The sequence below is a fragment of the Corythoichthys intestinalis genome, chromosome 1 (genome assembly GCF_030265065.1).
Source record: "Corythoichthys intestinalis isolate RoL2023-P3 chromosome 1, ASM3026506v1, whole genome shotgun sequence".
Taxonomy (NCBI): Eukaryota; Metazoa; Chordata; class Actinopteri; order Syngnathiformes; family Syngnathidae; genus Corythoichthys; species Corythoichthys intestinalis.
The window spans coordinates 24,113,058-24,133,522 of NC_080395.1; the positions used below are offsets into that span (position 1 = coordinate 24,113,058).

The window sequence follows — 20,465 nt, forward strand, 5'->3', positions numbered from 1 at the left end:
TATTTTAGTGAAGAAATAGTCCAATTTCCACCTGTCCTTGAAGTGTCGCAGTCAACTTTCTTTTTGTTGATTGTCGCCATTTTAGAAAATTGGGAGTAAAGGTTCACACAGGGTAATGTTGCTTAGAGTGCTGCTGCCTTTTAGTGGGTAAATGAGCAGCAGCATTTAGTGTGTAAGCTACTTCATATGTTGGTAGCAGTACTGCAGACCAATTTATTAACTCTTGGTGGGGGCCAGACGTTATTTCTCTTATGACAGAGGTTGAAATTTGACACGGGCCACATTTGGCCCCCGGGCCGCACTTTGGACATGTCTGCATTAGGACGTAACAGAGTGGAAAACTAACAGAGTGGACATTTTATGATAAAGTTCACCCTCAGCCTAGGTTTGCTCGCATAATAGCTAACATGACTCTGGATACTTGATTAGAAATACATTGTCTTACAAAAAAAATAAAGAAATCCTTTAAATTAATTTCTTGTATATTGCGGAAAACACAGACAAGACTGAAAAAGCAGTTTCTGCTCTTGCACTCCTCTTTAAAATAAACTGCTGTATTTCAAGCAAAAAGAACTGTTGTGTTTGATAGAACAATATGTCTTTATGCTGCCATAGCAGATTCATGGCGCATTAAGCTCCCAAACTATTTTTAATTTGTCCGTTTTATCCTGGAAACCCGCGGTTACAGGCGTCGTGCAACCGCTTTGGTTTCAACCCAGCCATAAAACGAAGGTAATTCATGATATTTATTATTCAAGATGTCTGTCATTTTTAGCTTAGAATCATTAATTGATGTCTAATAAAAAACTACTTTAAAAAATTATTCACTCGCATATTTTAAACTTTAAACAAATTACGTCACAATGAAAAAAATGGTGTCTGCAAAAAACTCACGGATATCTACCTCATAACTATCGCTTGATTGTTTTTTTTTACTGTAGCATTTTCTCCAATATGTTAGATGATAAATAATCGATCCAAACAAAGAAAAATTGAAAAACAACGTTTAAAAGGGTAAATATATGAAAAAGAAAATCTTGACCACTCCTTGAGGTCAGCGATTTCTGCATCGCGACCCTTGTTATATTACCATGTTTCACCCATAAAATCCTCCGAAAATCCAGCTGTGGCCATTCACAGGTATGTCTTGACACTCAGTGAAACATAATACATGGAGTTTTTGGATCGAAACAAGTACGCGTTAATATTTCGTTAAAGTCACGGCATCTTTAATTCTGCTCTTTTATGCTCTCTCCTCCAAATAGGGTTTCGCTGTTTAATTAATTAATTATTTTTTAATGTCTTCTGGTTCATAATTTTCCTTCCCCCAGAAAATTGAGATTTTAAGCTTTCCAATGATGTATCACGCATGCATATCGGATAATTTTGAAAGTTGGCCAAATTGGGGGTCTCAGAGCCAAACTTCAAGTCACCTGAGTGTTTTCCACAATATATAGCTTTAACAGAGTGGACACATTATGTATAACCGAACTGAATGTCAAGGGCGTAGGTTTGGTCTCAACATTAGTAGGGACGATATAACAGCATAACCAGCATGTACACTTTTTGCTGGGGACGGGACATTAGTAAGACCAAACAGATCTAATTGTCAGAATGAATATTGGAGATGATTTTTTTTTTTTTAATTAAGTAATATATTAAAAGTTAAAAACAACACATGATTAAAGACAGTTTATCCAGGACAATAAAATCATCACAATTATTTTGGATTTTTTGTTGTACATATATTAGTTATTTTATAGACTGAATTTGATTGGAACACTTTGGAGACACAGCAAAATTCCTTAACAAGCTTTTACCAGACGAAAATTACATCTAAAAACAATAAAATTTAAGACCAAGTACCCTTGAATGTATAATAGAGAGCAATTGATAATACACAAAAAAATAAGTTGAATGAGTAGTGAAAATACAGCAAAATTTATACTGGGGACACAAATGACACCCTATAGAGGGGCTTTACATTACTACTACCACTATTATTTTCATCTTAGAGTATGACTTGATTTTTGCTCTCAGTAAAACCCACTAAATATACACCTATGAAACCTACGGAAGGTGACGGTGAAATATTCGATTCTTTAAGTCTGTGTTCAATGTAACTCAAGAATAAAGGACTATCATTAAATTTTCTGGATATTTTTGTAATATGAAACAAGAGGTGAATAACCCTTTCAGAGACAGTATAGCAAATGACTGTTTTTAGTAATTTAAAAAACACTTTTTAGACTCTTAAGACCTTTAACCTTTCATAAGGCAAGTGATCATTTTTGGTCATTTAACCCTTTCATGCAGTTATGTGTTTTTTTTGTTTGTTTGTTTGTTTTTTACGGCCCATTTTGCTGCCCCCATTTGACATCCAATTGTAGTATTAGTGTTACCCACACATGTTTTGGAGTGGGAAATAAAAATACATAATTTATATAAAATCGAATTAAGGGTCCAGTATTGGGAAAGGAATTCGTAAACATTTTTAAAAAATGCAAATTGTAAAGCCTTGACTGATAAAAATGTAACTAAATGACATGAATTTAAAAAATTGAAAACAAATGATGACAATTGGGAATAATAAGAATAAAGACATTCATATGTGTGGCCCATGTGTATCTTGCGCTATGAATTTTATTTTTGTTTCATAAATCTCACATAGCTTCTCTGACTGCTGTTGACAGCCATAGACTTAAAAAAAACTTAAGTATTAGCTGTTATTTGAGTTATTGTATTTTAAAAATACATATAAAAAATAAAATATTGATTTTAATAAAACTGTATATACAGTATCATTTTAATAAATATATGTATAGATTGATACAATGTTAACAAAACTAATGAAATTATAATATTAAAAAAAGCACTGCTTACGGCCTTCAGTAACACTTGAATTGGCTTTTTTTCATTGTATTTAACTCATTGCATGCCGAGAGCTGTCCAATTCATTTAAACTGGGAAGGTTGGCTGTGAATGCTCATCTTTCAGTGCCACTGCCTCTTATCGAATCATGGCAGTCTTTGTAATATTGGCAAATATCATATTGTTATTCAGATAACTTATACTATATCTTATGTGAAATCGGTGATTTAAACCCCTAGCTATGATATCCTAAGAACCTCAGGAACTACGTACAAATAGTCCACCAAAACTCATTTATATAATAGGCAAGATATTGCGTTGAAATTACCCCAAGTTAGAAATCACCAAATTCTAGTACTGCACAAGGCGAATTTCCCAATATTTGCACGATTTACTTTGTTTTGGAAAGAGTGTTGAGACTGGAAACCAATTGTGAAAGCAAATTAGCAGCAAGCTTAAAGACAAAAATGGACGATATTTAATTAAACGTGTATGATTTTTATTATGAGTTACAGAAGATCAATGGGCACATTTACAACAAAAAAAAAGGACATCTGCTTGTCAAAGCTCATGTTGTGTGAAATACACATGTTAACATTTCATTGTTGACTTTTGAATGATTACTTTTTGACTCCAATCTTTAAGACTGTCGTGTAGTCTTAACAGACTTGTTCCGTTAAAGTTGAGTGACAATAATGCCTGATTATGGGATCTCACAAAAAGAATATCTGCTGGTGTGAGGTGTGTAAATATGGTGACAAATCAATCATTTTTACATGAATCAGGGTTTAGGCCTACTGGGAAATGGTACCGTGTTTTTCGGATTATAAAACGCAGCTGAGTATAAATCGGACCAGCCAAAAAAAAAAAAAAATGCGCGATGAATAGGTAAAAAACATAGAAGTTGCACCAAAGTATAAATCACATTATGGGGAGGTAGTTTTATTTAATTAGAGACCAAGCACAAACATTACAGTAGTAATAATATGGTATAGTAATTTCTAAATAGTTACAGTGGGGCAAATAAGTATTTAGTCAACCACCAATTGTGCAAGTTCTCCTACTTGAAAAGATTAGAGAGGCCTGTAATTGTCAACATGGGTAAACCTCAACCATGAGAGACAGAATGTGGAAAAAAAACAGAAAAAAATATTGTTTGATTTTTAAAGAATTTATTTCCAAATTAGAGTGGAAAATAAGTATTTAGTCACCTACAAACAAGCAAGATTTCTGGCTGTCAAAGAGGTCTAACAAGGCTCCACTCGTTACCTGTATTAATGGCACCTGTTTGAACTCATTATTGGTATAAAAGACACCTGTCCACAATCTCAGTCAGTCACATTCCAAACTCCACTATGGCCAAGACCAAAGAGCTGTCGAAGGACACCAGAGACAAAATTGAAGACCTGTGCCAGGCTGGGAAGACTGATTCTGCAACAGGTAAAACGCTTGGTGGAAAGAAATCCATTGTGGGAGCAATTATTAGAAAATGAACACATACCAGACCACTGATAATCTCCCTCGATCTGGGGCTCCATGCAAGATCTCACCCCGTGGCGTCAAAATGATAACAACGGTGAGCAGAGAGCTGGGACCACAGTAACAAATGCTACTATCAGTAACACAATGCGCCGCCAGGGACTCAAATTCTGCACAGCCAGATGTGTCCCCCTGCTGAAGCCAGTACACGTCCAGGCCCTTCTGCGGTTCGCTAGAGAGCATTTGGATGATCCGGAAGAGGACTGGGAAAGTGTGTTATGGTCAGATGAAACCAAAATAGAACTTTTTGGTAGAAACACAGGTTCTCGTGTTTGGAGGAAAAAGAATACTGAATTGTATCCGAAGAACACCATACCCACTGTGAAGCATGGGGGTGGAAACATCATGCTTTGGGGCTGTTTTTCTGCAAAGGGACCAGAACGACTGATCTGTGTAGAGGACAGAATGAATGGGGACATGTATCGAGAGATTTTGAGTGAAAATCTCCTTCCATCAGCAAGGGCATTGAAGATGAGACGTGGCTGGGTCTTTCAGCATGACGATGATCCCAAACACACAGCCAGGTCAACAAAGGAGTGGCTTCGTAAGAAGCATTTCAAGGTCCTGGAGTGGCCTAGCCAATCTCCAGATCTCAACCCCATAGAAAATCTGTGGAGAGAGTTGAAAGTCCGTGTTGCCCAATGACAGCCCCAAAACATCACTGCTCTAGACGAGATCTGCATGGAGGAATAGGCCAAAATACCAGCAACAGTGTGCGAAAAGCTTGTAAAGAGTTACAGAAAACATTTGGCCTCCTTTATTACCAACAAAGAGTACATAACAAAGAATTGAGATGAACTTTCGGTATTGACCATATACTTATTTTCCACTAGAGGTGCACGATAATTATCGGTCCGATAATAGGAATTAAGACGTCATCCCAATAAATCCAATAACAATATATATTATCAGTCCTTTTAATAATATTTTTGGTGTCGGACTGGGATGTGTGCGTTTGTTTCCACTCCTGTTTTGCCAGTATGCAAAGTTTTGTTTCTGTTCTAGAGGCCGTATTTTTCCTTCACTGAGTTACGTATAAACCTTTCTATTGTAATTAGCAAATGTTTGCATTTTACACTGTTATGTTTACAAGTTATTGAGAGGCCTTTTGGTTATTGATAGGCTTGCTGTTCTTTCATTGCCAAGCTAAGAAAGTTGTTTCATCGACCAAGACCACAAATGTCTCTTCTCCCGTTGCACCAAATGTTTGACAAAGCACAATACCTGTTGGGTTTATGTTTGTTTTAGATCAGTGCACATTGTTCAGGGGAACACATCGTGAACGATATTGACTGATTGATATACATTAAAAAATTATACATATTATCGGTTATATCGGTATCAGACTTGAGGAGCAGGAAGTTATCGATATCGATTTCAAAAAATGGATATAACGCATCCCCATTTTCCACCATGATTTGCAAATAAATTCTTTAAAAATAAAACAATGTGATTTTCAGTTTTTCCCCACATTGTGTCTCTCATGGTTGAGGTTTACCCATGTTGACAATTACAGGCCTCTCTAATATTTTCAAGTGGGAGAACTTGCACAATTAGTGGTTGACTAAATACTTATTTTCCCCACTGTATATCATATAAACAGTTATTCAGATAATAATAAACAAAACAAACTCTCGATTTTACGCCAAATCACTACCAAATCCATACAAGTCATCATCTTCAGTATCACTTTTGAAAAACTGCACTAACTCAAAGTTGAGTAGCGTAGAGGGTGCAGAATCGCACCTGAGTATTAGTCGCAGGACCAGTCAAACTATGAAGAAAAAGTGCGACTTATAATCCGGAAAACACGGTAATTGATGTAAAGAATACGAATTAGGAAAAAAAAAATTGGAAAAGTAGTGTCAAAGCAATAAATCTCGGCAAAGAAAGTGAGATCTTGAATCAGATCTTGGAGAAAATACAAGTTTAACCCGAGTTAATAATGGAAGTTAAGGAGTCCGGCACTTGCAGTGAATACAAAAAATAAATTCACTTTTCTTTATTTTGAAATTATGAATAGAATTCTTGATTGCTGCAAGATTAAAATGAAAACATGTCACAGACATTCTTTAAAAAACCCGAGAGCTCAATAAAATTGTGAAGAAAATTTGACTCATTCACTGTCATTGAGTTAAAAAGTTTACTATATTATACACAGCACAATCAGCTACCGACAACTGGTAAAAATGACAGCACCGCGACCATAAAAGCAGCAACAATAATAAGGTTCACCACCAGTCGACCGATGCTGGAGTTTTGCCGTTTCCGCCCGTGTCCCCTGCTCCGAAACCAATGAACCACTTGGTCCAGGTCGTACTCCTTGGGTCGGTACCCGAGCTGGGCCTCGGCCTTGGCCATACTGAAGTAGTGCGTCACCCCTGTTTTGTAGACCTCTGTGCGTGTCAGAAGCGGCTGGAAATCATAGAATGGTGCAACAAAGCGGTGGATGATCTCAATTAGGAAGGCAGCGAAGTAAACCAGGGTGATGGGAAGGCGCAGTGTCGGGAAAGGGTACCCCAAACCTTCCACTAGGGGTCTGAAGAACTCAAAATTGTTGACGGGACGACTGTCGGAGATGAAGTAGGCCTGGCCAGCGGCGTGGTGACGCCCCTGTGCAGTCAGTGCAACGGCACTGAGCACATGTGCCAATACCAGATTGTCCACGTGGACGAATTCCACCAAACTGCTGGCTTTACCATAGACAAACCTAAAGATTCCCTTTTCAATGTAGTTCACAATTCGAGGGAGGTGCCTCTGCTCGCCAGGCCCATAAATTCCAGCCGGACGCAGGGCACAAGTTCTCAGTACCCCGGATTTGTTCTTCAGCGCCGTTCCATTTGCTTTAAGGACAGCCACCTCCGCAATAGACTTAGTTCGGGAATAATGGTCCGGGTGGAGATCGAGAGGCAGATACGGCAGGCTTTCGTCTCCATTTTTTATTTCCTGACCCCCAAAAACCACATTGAAAGTGCTGGTGTAAACCAGCCTCGGTACGCCGCACTCGACGCACGCCTCTATAACGTTACGGGTGCCATCCACGTTCACTGCCTCAATTCGAGATCGTTTCAGCTGCTCCCGTCCAGACATGCCGTACGACGCCACGTGGAACACACAGTGCACACCGAAAACGGCGCTCACCACCTCTGTGTAGTTGCAGATATCTCCTTGGACAAACGTAATTCCATCTGGCATGTCTTCCTTCGGCGGTATGACGTCAAACAGGATGATTTTGGCCCCGTTTTTATACAGGTCGGCTGCCAGGCTGTGGGAAAGGGAACACATTAGAAATGGGCCGAGTATCGGGACATATTTTGACCCAGGGCACAATTAATATGAAATGATAGATCTGGAAAGCATAACATTTCCATATAAATTGCTTTTGCATTCAAGGCAAGGCAAATTTATTTGCATAGCACAATTCAACACAAGGCATGAAGATCATACAAATCACATTAAATCAAAAGTAAGTTAAAACAATCGAAACAGGAAAAAAAAAAAAAAAAAACACATTAAATCACGAAAGGAATTTTAAAAAACTAATAATAATTGAAATCAGAAATGATAATTAAGCAGAAAAAGAATGAAAAGCAAGTAGCTTTAAATACTGTATCTAGACAGTTATGGATATGCTGTTATAAACAGAAGCGTTTTTATCTATGATTTAAAGGAGCTAACAGTTTAGCACAATTCAGACCTTCAGGTAATTTGTTCCAGAGGTGAGGAGCATAATAACAAAATGCTGCCTCACCCTGCTTGGTTCTTGTTCTTGGAACATACAGGAGACCGGTTCCAGACGACTTTAGGGGTCTAAATGTTTCATAGGGATCCAACAAATCAAGCATGTATTTTTGTCAGAGGCCATTAGGTGTGTTTTAGACAAGCAGTAGTATTTCATAGTCTGTCCTTTGACTCACTGGAAGTCAGTGTAACGATTTCAAAACCGGTGTAATGTGGTCGAGTTTCCATGTATTTGTAAGGACTCTGGCAGCAGCATTCTATACTACCTGCAGCTTCCTGACAGATTATTTTTAAAATCAAAACCTGTAAATATACCACTACAATATTCTAAGCCACTAAAAATGAATGCATGATAAATTTTTCCCATGTCTTGTTGAGTCAGAAGCCCTTTAATTCTGGCTATATTTTTTTAGGAGGTAATAAGCTGATTTAGTGAGAGACTTTAGATAGCTATGAAATTTTAGGTCTGAGTCAATAATTACACCAGGATTTCTGACTTGATTTGTAGCTGTAAGTGACATTGTGCTAAGTTGCGTGCTTATCTTTGACCTTTCGTTTTTTGACCCAAAAATGATCACTTCTGTCTTCTCCACATTTAGCTAGAGAAAATTCTAGCATATCCATTCATTGATTTGATGAATGCATTTACTCAGGGAGACTAAGGAACTATTATCATGTGGGGACACAGAAATGTAGAGTTGTGTGTCGTCTGCATAGATGTGATAGGAGATGTCATACTGTTCCATGATCTGAGCTAGGGGAAGAATACAGATGTTAAATAAGAGTGGTCCAAGAATGGACCCTTCAGGGGCCCCACACGTGAATTCGGTTCGTTCTGTCTGATGGTTTCCGATTGACACAAAGAAATCCCTATCATGTATATAAGATGTGAACCACTGAACAACAGTGTCAGTGACCCCACTGTTCCAATCTGCGGAATCAAATGTTGTGATCAACCGTGTCGAATGCGGCACTGAGATCCAATAACAGCAGAACAGATGATTGTCCTGCATCAGTATTCAGACGAATATCATTTAGGACTTTGATAAGCATGTTCTCGGTGCTGTGTTGTGGCCGAAATCCAGACTGTAATGAGTTAAAAAGATTGTTTTGCATCATAAAAACCTGGATCTGTTCAAACACAGAGCCAGAAATTGATGTGGTGCTGCCATCTTTTGATGGAAAGTGGTAAATCACACTATCTGGTTGGTTACTGACAGTTTGACAGCTTAAGCTAAAAACTTCACAGTAAGTTATGAATATTATAAGACCACAAAAAAAAAAAAGTTTGAAAGCAGTCTTACCGATAGCCAAAGTATCCACACCCTCCAGTTATCAAGTATGTTTCCTCGCGTGCAGTTTCCATCCCGAAAGTCTGAAACATTTTCATTAACATAAACCAAAAATTATGACAAATAATTAAATAATAATACAGAAACCATCAAAGTATTCCATTAAAATTTGTAACCTAACAGGAGCCAGCACGATCATGCTGACTTTACGTAAATTTCTACCGTGTATAGCACGTCTCCAGCTAGCAACAACGTGGTTTAATTTACACCGTCTAACATTTGCAGTCGGTACGTTGAAATTCCATTGCTCGCAAACTAAAGTAGCACCAAACGTATTATGAACTTGCACAAACCACTCCAAAATAAGAAAATACGTCAAGAATCAATCAAACGTAAGCCTTACTGCTAGTAGAATGTTGCCGGTGGGCTGTGGCCGTGGCTACGTTACGTATACGCTGTGACGTAATTTTACGTTAAAAAATATCTGAATGTAAACTGACTTATCCTGCGGCTTTTTTTTACGTTTCTTTTATAACCTAAAATAATAAGTACAATTTCAAACAATGTAGAATATGATAAAAGACAACCGTAAAAATAAGAAAAAAATAAACTGTCAAGTCAAACCAATTTGTCATTTTGTCCAGCTAATTTCCGAAATTACCCAGACGTAATCTTCGCGTTTTGTTCGAAGCAGTTATTTTATTTTGAAAAGCCATGACGAATGTGAGTGCATAGAGTAAAGTTATTTTTGACGCTTTTAGTTGGGCGCATAACATTTGCAGCGAAAAGGTTGGCAACACACAGATTTTACGAAACTAAAAAAAGCTGATTGTTATTTCACCGCTTGTCTTGTACATATAAACAGTGATTTTTTGGGGGGCGGGGACAACTTCAAGTTTTCACAGATTGTCCTGCTCCACAGCAATCCAATATTTAGATTCAGCCATCTGGAATCCTACACTGACACGAACACCAAAGTCGACACAGGTAAAACTTCTTTTTAAAATTATTATTATTTTGGGCCTGTTTAGTCAAACAAAAATGAGAGAGAAAAGTAGTAAACAGCAATATGCTGACACACCCGACCCCAAATGAGTCGCAGATGATTTTGGGGAAGCTCGAGGACATTTACGTAATTAGACATTGCTTCGTTGAAACTTTTAAGTTTAACGTTTTCGTGATAACCACATCCTTACACACTGCAATGAACATAAATTAACGCATTCACTGCCACTGACTGCGATAGAAGTACAATCTATCTGAAGTGGGTAGGCAGCGAATGATCGCTTGCATTTCCAAGTACAAATAAATTAGACCATAGATCGCCATTAATGGCAGCCATATTAATAAAAAATTCTTGCAAGCGTTAAAAAACTATCAATGGCTGTTGCATGTATTGCATATTTTGCTTTTGCTATACATTCATTATATCGTCCACCTTTGCACTAGTGCTGTGCAATATTAACCTGGCACGCCAGACAGACTGTTCCATAGTTCACAAGTCAATTGGAGAAAGATCCAATTGACCTTTCTTGAACTCCACCCCAAAAACCATAGGTGTATTTTGACTTTTTGGACAGGGGGAGGGGCACAACATGTTGATGACCCCGAAACGCAGTGTCAGCAATATTATTAACTTAAAAGAATACTTATAATAATATGCATAGGACAGCTATACTTTTCGTCAAGATGGTCATCCATTGAATATGGTACACCCGCTAGTGGCTTGCCAACGTAGTTACCCTCATCAAAAATTGTACCCCCTGGGCGGAGTTACTGCGAAGCACTGGTTTGCTTGATTTCCATGTTTAGGTGATGTAATTATCTATGAGGTTTTAAAACATGCCCTATCCATCAAAAAAAAAAAAAAAAAGTTTTTTTTCTTCTGTCGTGTAACGTAACATACGTACCGAACGTAAAAAAGCCGTGTTTCACTGTTTTACTCGTTGGATGACCGGTTATTGCTATAATGTAAGTCCTGTATGGAGTTTCTCCAGTTTAATAAACGTTGATGTCCAAAATATATAACTATGGTTCTTTTCTAGCTTCAATTAATTGTTGAAGTTGACCTAACTCATAACTAACGTGTGTGCGTGCAAGCTCCCGCGACCAGGGCATACAATTTTTGACGAGGGTAACACCATTGGCAAGACACCGGTGGTGGCTCTGTTGTACAATTACCTTCTTTAGTGGGGCAAATTGAAACTCCCCTCACCATTTTGGAGGTGCTTTCTGGCGGTTCATGGTCCACATTTTCAATCCTTGGTTCTTGCTCAGTAGTCGTTGTTTTTGAAAGCTTAAGTTTGTAAAAAAATCGTATATCCATCTTGCCTCTTTGGTCCTCGAGTGGTTTTGGCTAAGCAAAGAAAATGACCGTCTGAGGTGCTAGTCGCATGTTCAGTTCGACAAAGAATTTTGTGATGATGTGCGGCCAGTTGAAGAAGTGATGTATACACAGCGAGTATATTTCTCTTATCCAATAGTTTATTTTGGTGGCATCTTGTAACGTACCTCTTTATCCAAGTAAAAGTAACAAACCAAAAGACTCAAAAACGTATTCACAACGGAACAAACAAAATTAGTACATTCCTTTCAAGCGCCATGCACTAGGCCACAGTCAAAAAATGTTCTGCCCTCCTAACTACCAGCCCCTGTGTCATGATTAGTTGTCATTTTAGGTGTACCGGGGCTGACTCCAGCTCAGTGGAAAGAAACATTTGACAGCCCCTAGTGGCAAGGAGTAAAATTACAATAATAACACAAATCAGGAATATGGTTCGTACAAATTGTGACCCATTACAAAAATATCGTTTTTGTACATTTAATTCATTTTAGTTGTTTGTGTTATTGCTTTGCAACTTTTATAGACAATATTTTACTGGAAAACTATATATTTTAAAATCATATATGGGTAAGTCAATTACATGCAATGACACTTGTTGGTCACCGGGGGGCCTGCCCCCCTTAAAATCCGCTTATGCCAAAAACAGCAATTGACCAAACATACGTCTTAGCAACGTCGTTACGCGCGCATGATCCGTCAAACTCTTAGATGCCCTAATGTCTAATTAATTCATTTGGTGGTTTCGAGCTCGCCAACTGCCTTAAAATTTTACGGAAGAACACGAAAGAGACAAAGAATTAAAAAAACTGCGGACATCCAAAATGTTGACGTGATGTGCCTATGGAAAAGTAACGTAAATAAAGTGCAAAACTTCTGTGTTTAATATAATCTTTAGCTCTCCCTCCATTTGTGCTGTCAGCTCCAAAATAAAATAAATAAACAAAGAAAAAAAAATTAGTTGAATAAGCTATTGAATAAGTAGTTGCTCGGTTCCCTTTTTAGCAAAAAACGGCAACAACAAAAACTCTAATTTTCCATCTTTGGCAATAAAAAACTCAAATTAATTTAAAAAATTGATTAATTGCCAATGCCTACTTTGCACATAATAAAACATTTGCTTCTATTATTCATTAAATATCAGTACCGCTTATTATACGGTAAGTTGCACTTACAGTATGTAAAGCAAAAAATATATATATAAAAAAAAATAAAGTCCTATCTTTTGCAGCAAAGATGAACCTTGAGGAGTACTTCCAAAGAATCGGTTTCAGGGGCCCGCACGACAAAGCTGACCTCGCTACACTAAAGCAAATCCACTGGCATCACATCATGTCTGTCTGCTTTGAGAACTTCGACATGCACTGCGGTGGAAAGATCATCATGGACCTCGAAGTCATTTTCAACAAGATAGTTCATCAGGGCCGTGGCGGCTGGTGCATGGAGAACAACTTTCTGCTGTACTGGGTGCTAAGAGAAATGGGCTACGATGTCACTGTGTTAGGTGCTAGGGTGTTCAACAGCAGCTTAGGTGACTTTTCCCCTATAGTAGGCCACTTCATTAACAAAGTAGTGATCGATGGGAAATCCTACATTGAAGATGTCAGTTTCGGGGTGTCGTCCCAAATGTGGGAGCCACTGGAACTCGTCTCCGGAGTGGAGCAAGTCCAGCCGCCCGGTAGTTTCCGTCTCATGGATAAAGGAGACTTCTGGATTCTAGAGAAGACTGACAGGAAACCGGAGATTCTCAATCCAGATTTTGCCAATTCAAACCTGGTGAAAAGACAGCTGAACAGGGCCATATACAGCTTCACCCTGACACCCCGCAACGTGGAAGAGTTCATCGAAGCTAACGACTACTTCCAGACAAATCCCACATCACTGTTCGTCAACAAGTCCATGTGTTCCATTCAATTGCCCACAGGCTTCAGGGCCTTGATTGGCTGGACCTACAGTGAGGTCACCTTCCAGGCCGACCGGGGCGTGGATGTCTATGATATGAAGAATGTGCCCGATGAGGAGATAGAAACCCTTCTCAGAGATAAGTTTAAGATCCATTTGCCTAAAAAACTCAAGCCCGTGAACAATAAGTATGATTACACACTCTAAACATTGGTTCTCCAATTGGGGTTTAGAGGAGTCTTGGTGGTCCATGAGTCTTACTTTGGGTTTCGAAAAATTAACTTGAAATAGATCATGTCGCAAACTGTGAAATACGATATAGTGGTTTGATTAATGTGTCATAATTCAAATTTTAATCGGTTTTGATAGTGGTGAATTAACAACTTTGGCAGTCAAACATCCTGACTACTGAGTTGATGAATATCGGTTGGAGCGGGTGCTGTGTGCGTTAAAGGTTACGAAACCTCACTGCCTGAGAACTTACAAAAGTGTGCAGGGAACTGAAGCTTGACTGGGCTATTGGCTCAGTAGTTGGCACGCTCGACTGCCACAGTTGTAGATTTGAGAGGAAGATTCTTATAGTTTTCCAACTCATTTAACTGTATTATTCTGGCACGCACAGCTGCTAGTATTTTTGTTGAAATTTCATCATTTTTCCTTAACTGTTTTAATTTAACTGTGTGCTCAAGACTGCACTATTCGAGGCCAAGACTTGCTTAAGAGCCGGACTCGGTGAGACTAAGACAGAACAATTTTTGTGAGTCAAGACTGAGACAAAACCAAAACTTTTAAAATGTGGTCTTGCTAAAAGACGTTGCCAAAGCTTAATATGATTGTGTAATTATGTAGCATACAACATTACCTACTAGATTACAAGGTGCCATTACTTAAATTAATCAATGTTTTAATGTGCAATTTGCAACATGTTATAGACTTATTTGATACATTTTTATCAGTTTCAGATTCTGAAACTAAATGTATCAATTTGGGGCAATTAAGGCTATACATGGGTAAACACTTTGCTAGACTGGTTTGATTTTCATCTGCAGTGAGTGACTTAAAGGGAAACACAACACCTCGATAAATGAACTTCATGTAAAAGACAGTTGCTCAAAGTATTTAAGTAAGTAAATAGAAAACTTATTAGACATCTGCTCTAATAATGGAGAAAATATTGTTTAAACATAAAAAAATGATTGTGATTAGAAGCGCAAAATTCTGTATTTTATCAATGTAATAAACACGATTATTTTCACTAGCACACATGATAAAGGTGGTGTCTTTCATTTAATTAGTAGTAAACTAATATATAATGTAATTGCTAAAGTCTCAGCTCTTTTCAGATTTCACATTTCAGAACACATCTATTATTTGTCTCATCAAACATATGCAACTACAGTCTGCCAAAAGTGACTGCGTGCCTTTCTGTAAAGCTGAGTCATCACTATTCATCACACAACTTACAATGCACTTTTGCAGCTTTGGTAGCCAAGCTGTATGTTTTTCTGATTGTGACGGAAAACAAAGATATTGAAAAGGAAAATATATGAATTTGAGTGTTTCACTTTTCAAAAGTTGGTTGAACTCTCCAAGAAAATTTAAAAGTAGATAAATTTGTTGCCATGTGTAGAAACCAAAGTAAGTACTATGACTGAAAAAACAGACAGACAGCAATGTGTGGGACAGTTAATTTTTTAAAATCAACCAAACAGGTTTTGCTGTAGAAAGCTGTCAAAGGTTTGTGTGTTTCAAACTTGATTTTTGGATAATTACGTACTTTAGTTTGAATTAAATTTCAATGTCAAAGTTCCTAATGGAGAAAGAGTTTTCCACGCATATATGTGCGCCAAAACGGTATGAAAACTGTATTTTTGATTGGAAATGGTATTTTTGAATAAAATTGATTGATTCTTTGTGTTGTGTGTTAACCTTTGAAATTACTAGCAAGGAATGTTTTATTTACACTGTTTGTCTAAAAAGGGTAATGAATTAATACAACAACTAGTATTAATAATTAATATAAATGTAACTAATTTTCATTTACGGCGATGGATACTACCTGGAACAATTCAAACGTCAGTTCAGGTACTACATTACTTCCGTACTTGCATACATTATATATACTGGCTGTTCTAAAATGTTGACACCATTTTGTAGGCCAATAATTTTGACAATTTTCGTTGGAATGACCTCAAATTTTCACAGCTTGTGTAGAGACGTTTCAAGTTTTTGTGTGTAACGTTTGGCATTTCTATCTTTTCAGGTTAAGAAATGCCGTTCACGTCAAAAGAAAAGGCATTTTGCGTGTTAGAGTATGCTTGGACTCAGTCACCGAAGACAGTGCAGCGTGCCTTCTTCACAAATTTTGCAAAGAAGGCACCAACTGCAAAACAAATTAGGACTTGGCACCAAAAATTTCAAGTTAGAGTTTTGAGTTTGGCACGAGCTCGAATACCGACTCGACGTGTGCAGTCACAGGCGGCGCTCAGATTGAACATTTATGAAAATCTGTCATAGAACCAACAAATATTTGTACTTTTCTTTAAAAAATTTAACCATTTAACCTTCAACATAAAGTGTATTTAGTTTCATTAAGATCCATCAAGTAGTTTCCGAGATATGGGCATAATATAGAATGGGGTCAACCATTTTGGAACACCCTGTATGTAGTACATAAACCCTGAAGCGATATATGTACTGTATATGTATATATATATATATATATATATTTTTTTTTTTTAGGGCTGTCAAACGATTAAAATTTTTAATCGAGTTAATCACAGCTTAAGAATTAATTAATCGTAATCGATCACAATTCAAACCATCTATAAAATATGCCATATTTTTCTGTAAATTATTGTTGGAATGGAAAGATAAGACACAAGACGGATATATACATTCAACATACTGTACATAAGTACTGTATTTGTTTATTATAACCATAAATCAACAAGATTGCATTAACATTAACATTCAGTTAAAGCGATCCATGGATAGAAAAATTTGTAGTTCTTAAAAGATAAATTTTTGTACAAGTTATAAAAATTTTACATTAAAACCCCTTTTAATGTTTTTGTTTTAATAAAATTTGTAAAATTTTCAAAAAAAAAAAAAAAAAAGAACTAGTAGCTCGCCATTGTTAATGTCAATAATCACACAATGCTCATGGTGCATAAAATCAGTCGCACCCAAGCGCCAGCAGAGGGAGACAAAAAACAAGTAACAAGGGGACATGACACTGCTGTCATTTTAATCTGTTTGAGCGGGGCATGTGCGTTAATTACGTCAAATATTTTAACGTGATTAATTAAAAAAATTAATTACCGCCCGTTAACGTGATAGTTTTGACAGCCCTAATTTTTCTTAAATTGAACCATCACAAATGTACAAAACAGAACCATATATACAAACAATTACCGTAGGCTAAAACAGCTTTGTACTTTTTATAACACATTTGAACTGGTGCATGCTATAAGAATGCAGAATTTAAAACTAATAAGTAAATAAAAAAATAATTGTAACAATACAATAAATTAAAATAAAAATGCTAGGGTCTTTTTCTCAAGTCATATTTTCCAAATAAATTGACAGGTTTCAGTGGATTTTTCAGTTCATTATGTTAAGGCTTTTTGTAAAGGAGAAGAGTACGTTATGAAACACATTAAACATAGGTTTCACTTTTGTAAATTTGCATTTATATATATGAAATTTGCAGAGGATGAGTATGTTGTTAATGAGAAAGTACACCTCTTTGTTTTATACAACCAGTCCATAGATAATATCATTTTGAGAAAAACGATCAAGCCGAATATTTGTATGCAGCCAGTCATGTACATCAATCCAGAGTGATTTTGAAAACATACAATGAAAAAAACAGATGATCAGTTGTTTCAATGTCATCACAGAACACATTTATTGGTGTCAAAAACCAAAACGCTGTCGTAAGAAATCACCGCTCAGATATTCGCCATTTAAAATTTTTTTTAATGAACTTCATTAGCTTTTGGGTTGATGGGAAATTTGAAGTATTTAGTGCGTAAAGAATACACTGCTGGCCAAAACTATTGGCACCCCTGCAATTCTGTCAGATAATGCTCAATTTCTCCCAGAAAATGATTGCAATTACAAATGCTTTGGTAGTAATATCTTCATTTATTTTGCTTGCAATGAAAAAAAAAAAAAAAAGACATTGGGAAAAAAAATTAAATCATTATCATTTTACACAAAACTCCCAAAACGGGCCGGACAAAAGTATTGGCACCCTTTGAATAATCATGTGATGCTTCTCTAATTTGTGTAATTAACAGCACCTTTTACATATCTGTGGCACATAAAAGGTGGTGGCAATAACTAAATCACACTTGCAGCCAATTAAAATGGATTAAAGTTGACTTAACATCTGTCCTTCTGTCCTGTACCACATTGAGGATGAAGAAAAGAAGACCAAAAAACTGTCTGAGGACTTCAGAAGCAAAATTGTAAGGAAGCGTGGGCAATCTCAAGGCTACAAGTCCATCTCCAAAGACCTGAATGTTCCTGTGGCTACCGTGCGCAGTGTCATCAATAAGTGTAAAGCCCATGGCACTGTGGCTAACCTCCCTAGATGTGGACGGAAAAGAAAAATTGATGAGAGATTTCAACGAAAGATTGAGCGGATGGTGGATAAAGAACCTCGACTAACATCCAAACAAGTTTAAGCTGACCTGCAGTCTGTGGGTACAACAGTGTCAACCCGTACAATCCGTGGGCATCTGAATGAAAAGGGACTCTATGGTAGGATACCCAGGAAGACCCCTCTTCTGACACAGAAACATAAAAAACCAGGCTGTAGTTTGCCAAAACTTACCTGAGAAAGCCAAAAACGTTTTGGAATAATGTTCTCTGGTCAGGTGAGACAAAAGTAGAACTTTTTGGGAAAAGGTATCAACATAGAAATTACAGGAAAAAAAAAACGAGGCCTTCAAAGAAAAGAACACGGTCCCCACAGTCAAACATAGCGGAAGTTCCCTGATGTTTTTGGGTTGCTTTGCCGCCTCTGGCATTGGACTGCTTGACTGTGTGCATGGCATTATGAAGTCTAAATACTACCAACAAATTTTGCCGCATAATGTAGAGCCCAGTGTGAGAAAGCTGGTCTCCCTCAGAGGTCATGGGTCTTCCAGCAGGACAATGACCCAAAACACACTTTGAAAAGCACGGAAATTGTTTGAGAGAAAGCACTGGGGACTTCTTAAGTGGCCAGCAATGAGTCCAGACCTGAATCCGATAGAACACATGTGGAGAGATCTGAAAATGGCAGTTTGAAAAAGGCACCCTTCAAATCTCAGAGACTTGGAGCAGTTGGCCAAAGAAGAAGTCTAAAATTCCAGCAGAGAATTGTAAGAAACTAATCGATGGATACCGGAAGCGGTTGTTCGCAGTCATTATGTCTAAAGGTTGTGCTACCAAGAATTAGGCTGAGGGTGCCAATACTATTTTTTGGAGTTTTGTGTAAAATGATCATTACCCCCCCCCCCCCCATTTCGTGTTTTTTTTTTTTTTCATTGCAAGCAAAATAAATAAACATTTCACTACCAAAGCATTTGTTATTGCAATCATTTTCTGGAAAAATTGAGCATTATCTGACAGAATTACAGGGGTGCCAATACTTTTGGCCAGCAGTGTATATGGCATCTTTGGAGAAGATCTGTTTCATAGAATTTCGAAAAGACACTAATGGGTATGTGACGTAATCAAAACGTTTCCTAATTAATTTATTTGGGGATTTTAACATTTTAAATGTCTTTTACCCCAATTAAGAGCTGTAGAAAATCCAGAACAACAGACGTTGAGGTGGAAAGAATCCCTTTAATTAAACCGACAAAGGGAAGAGGGATCGCTTTTATCATTGATGCGAAGGATTTATAATTCACAGCAAAACCATATTTTTGAGAAAAACTTTCATATGACAGCAAAAACCCATCACTGACAATCAATGAATTACAGACCAAATACCTTTGTTTATCCAGTCCTTGTTAAACAACGATTAGTTTCTAACTGTGATATATGTGTTGTTCCATATTGGTCTGTTGTGTGGAGTAAAATTATGATTGTACAGGAGCTTCCAAGATAAGAATACTTGCTTATGAAATTACGATAGCTTAACAGGAAGCTTCTGAATGAGGAAATCATATTTCAATAGGAAATGAATACCGCCCAATTTCTAAAAAATTCTCTAGGGAGATGATGCCAAAAGTTTTTGCGATCTAAGGAAGATTTTAACCAGTTTATCTTAAGTGTTACATATATGGAATCAAAATCATTAGCTTGTAGGCCTCCATCTTTGTAGTCTTGTCATTTCTGTTCTTTTAATAGAGTGCATTTTTTCTGCCAGATACTGTAGTCAAAATTAATTTGTTAATTTTTGATGGTTCTTTTAGGAATGGCTCGTGAATATGCAGGATAGATGCACCTTGATAAAAAATATACTACCCGGCAGACTGATTTCTCTCTTTAACCAAGAGTTGAGTCTAGTTTGACATTCACCCACAGTCTTCCATACATTCATATTTTCTCTTTCAGTTGAATTATTGGATACGTGTATCCCTAAATATTTGACAATCATGAATTGACATTAGCTCACATTTCTTCAAGTTAATTAAGACCTGAGGCCTTGGAAAACATGTTAATAGCCTGTAATACCTTGGGGACCTGAGTTAGCCTTTTCATAAATATGGTTGTGTCATCTGCCTGTTGGCTAATGACGACTGGTAACCCAATTATATTTAGAAGCCTCAAGT

General features: G+C 37.2%; 2 protein-coding genes across 5 annotated transcripts in view; one reads left to right on the forward strand and one right to left on the reverse strand.

Moving 5' to 3' along the window:
• Positions 1-5,953: 5,953 nt before the first annotated feature.
• The window catches only part of sdr42e1 (short chain dehydrogenase/reductase family 42E, member 1), a 29,851-nt gene continuing 15,339 nt past the window's right edge, over positions 5,954-20,465 (reverse strand). The window contains exons 1-3 of one of the 3 annotated variants that reach the window (XM_057831048.1): positions 9,847-9,932; positions 9,456-9,526; positions 5,954-7,675 (exon numbers count right to left, since the gene is read on the reverse strand). In XM_057831048.1, the coding sequence (XP_057687031.1) occupies positions 6,577-7,675; positions 9,456-9,517 (1,161 nt within the window). In that variant the 5' untranslated portion in view covers positions 9,518-9,526; positions 9,847-9,932 and the 3' untranslated portion in view covers positions 5,954-6,576. The other 2 variants (XM_057831056.1, XM_057831038.1) reach the window with 2 other exon arrangements.
• Positions 10,162-15,599, forward strand: LOC130912916 (arylamine N-acetyltransferase, pineal gland isozyme NAT-10-like). Of its 2 annotated transcripts, XM_057831077.1 has the most exons (3): positions 10,162-10,232; positions 10,366-10,430; positions 13,016-15,599. In XM_057831077.1, exon 3 carries the CDS (start codon positions 13,021-13,023, stop codon positions 13,891-13,893), a length of 873 nt encoding a protein of 290 aa, XP_057687060.1. In that variant the 5' UTR covers positions 10,162-10,232; positions 10,366-10,430; positions 13,016-13,020; the 3' UTR covers positions 13,894-15,599. The 2 variants fall into 2 exon arrangements, with proteins under 2 accessions (XP_057687060.1, XP_057687052.1); XM_057831069.1 differs by lacking the exon at positions 10,162-10,232 and having other exon boundaries at positions 10,239-10,430.

Excerpts from the sequence above, each read along its gene's own strand:
- LOC130912916 (XM_057831077.1), top strand. The coding sequence starts at position 13,021 with ATGAACCTTGAGGAGTACTTCCAAAGAATCGGTTTCAGGGGCCCGCAC.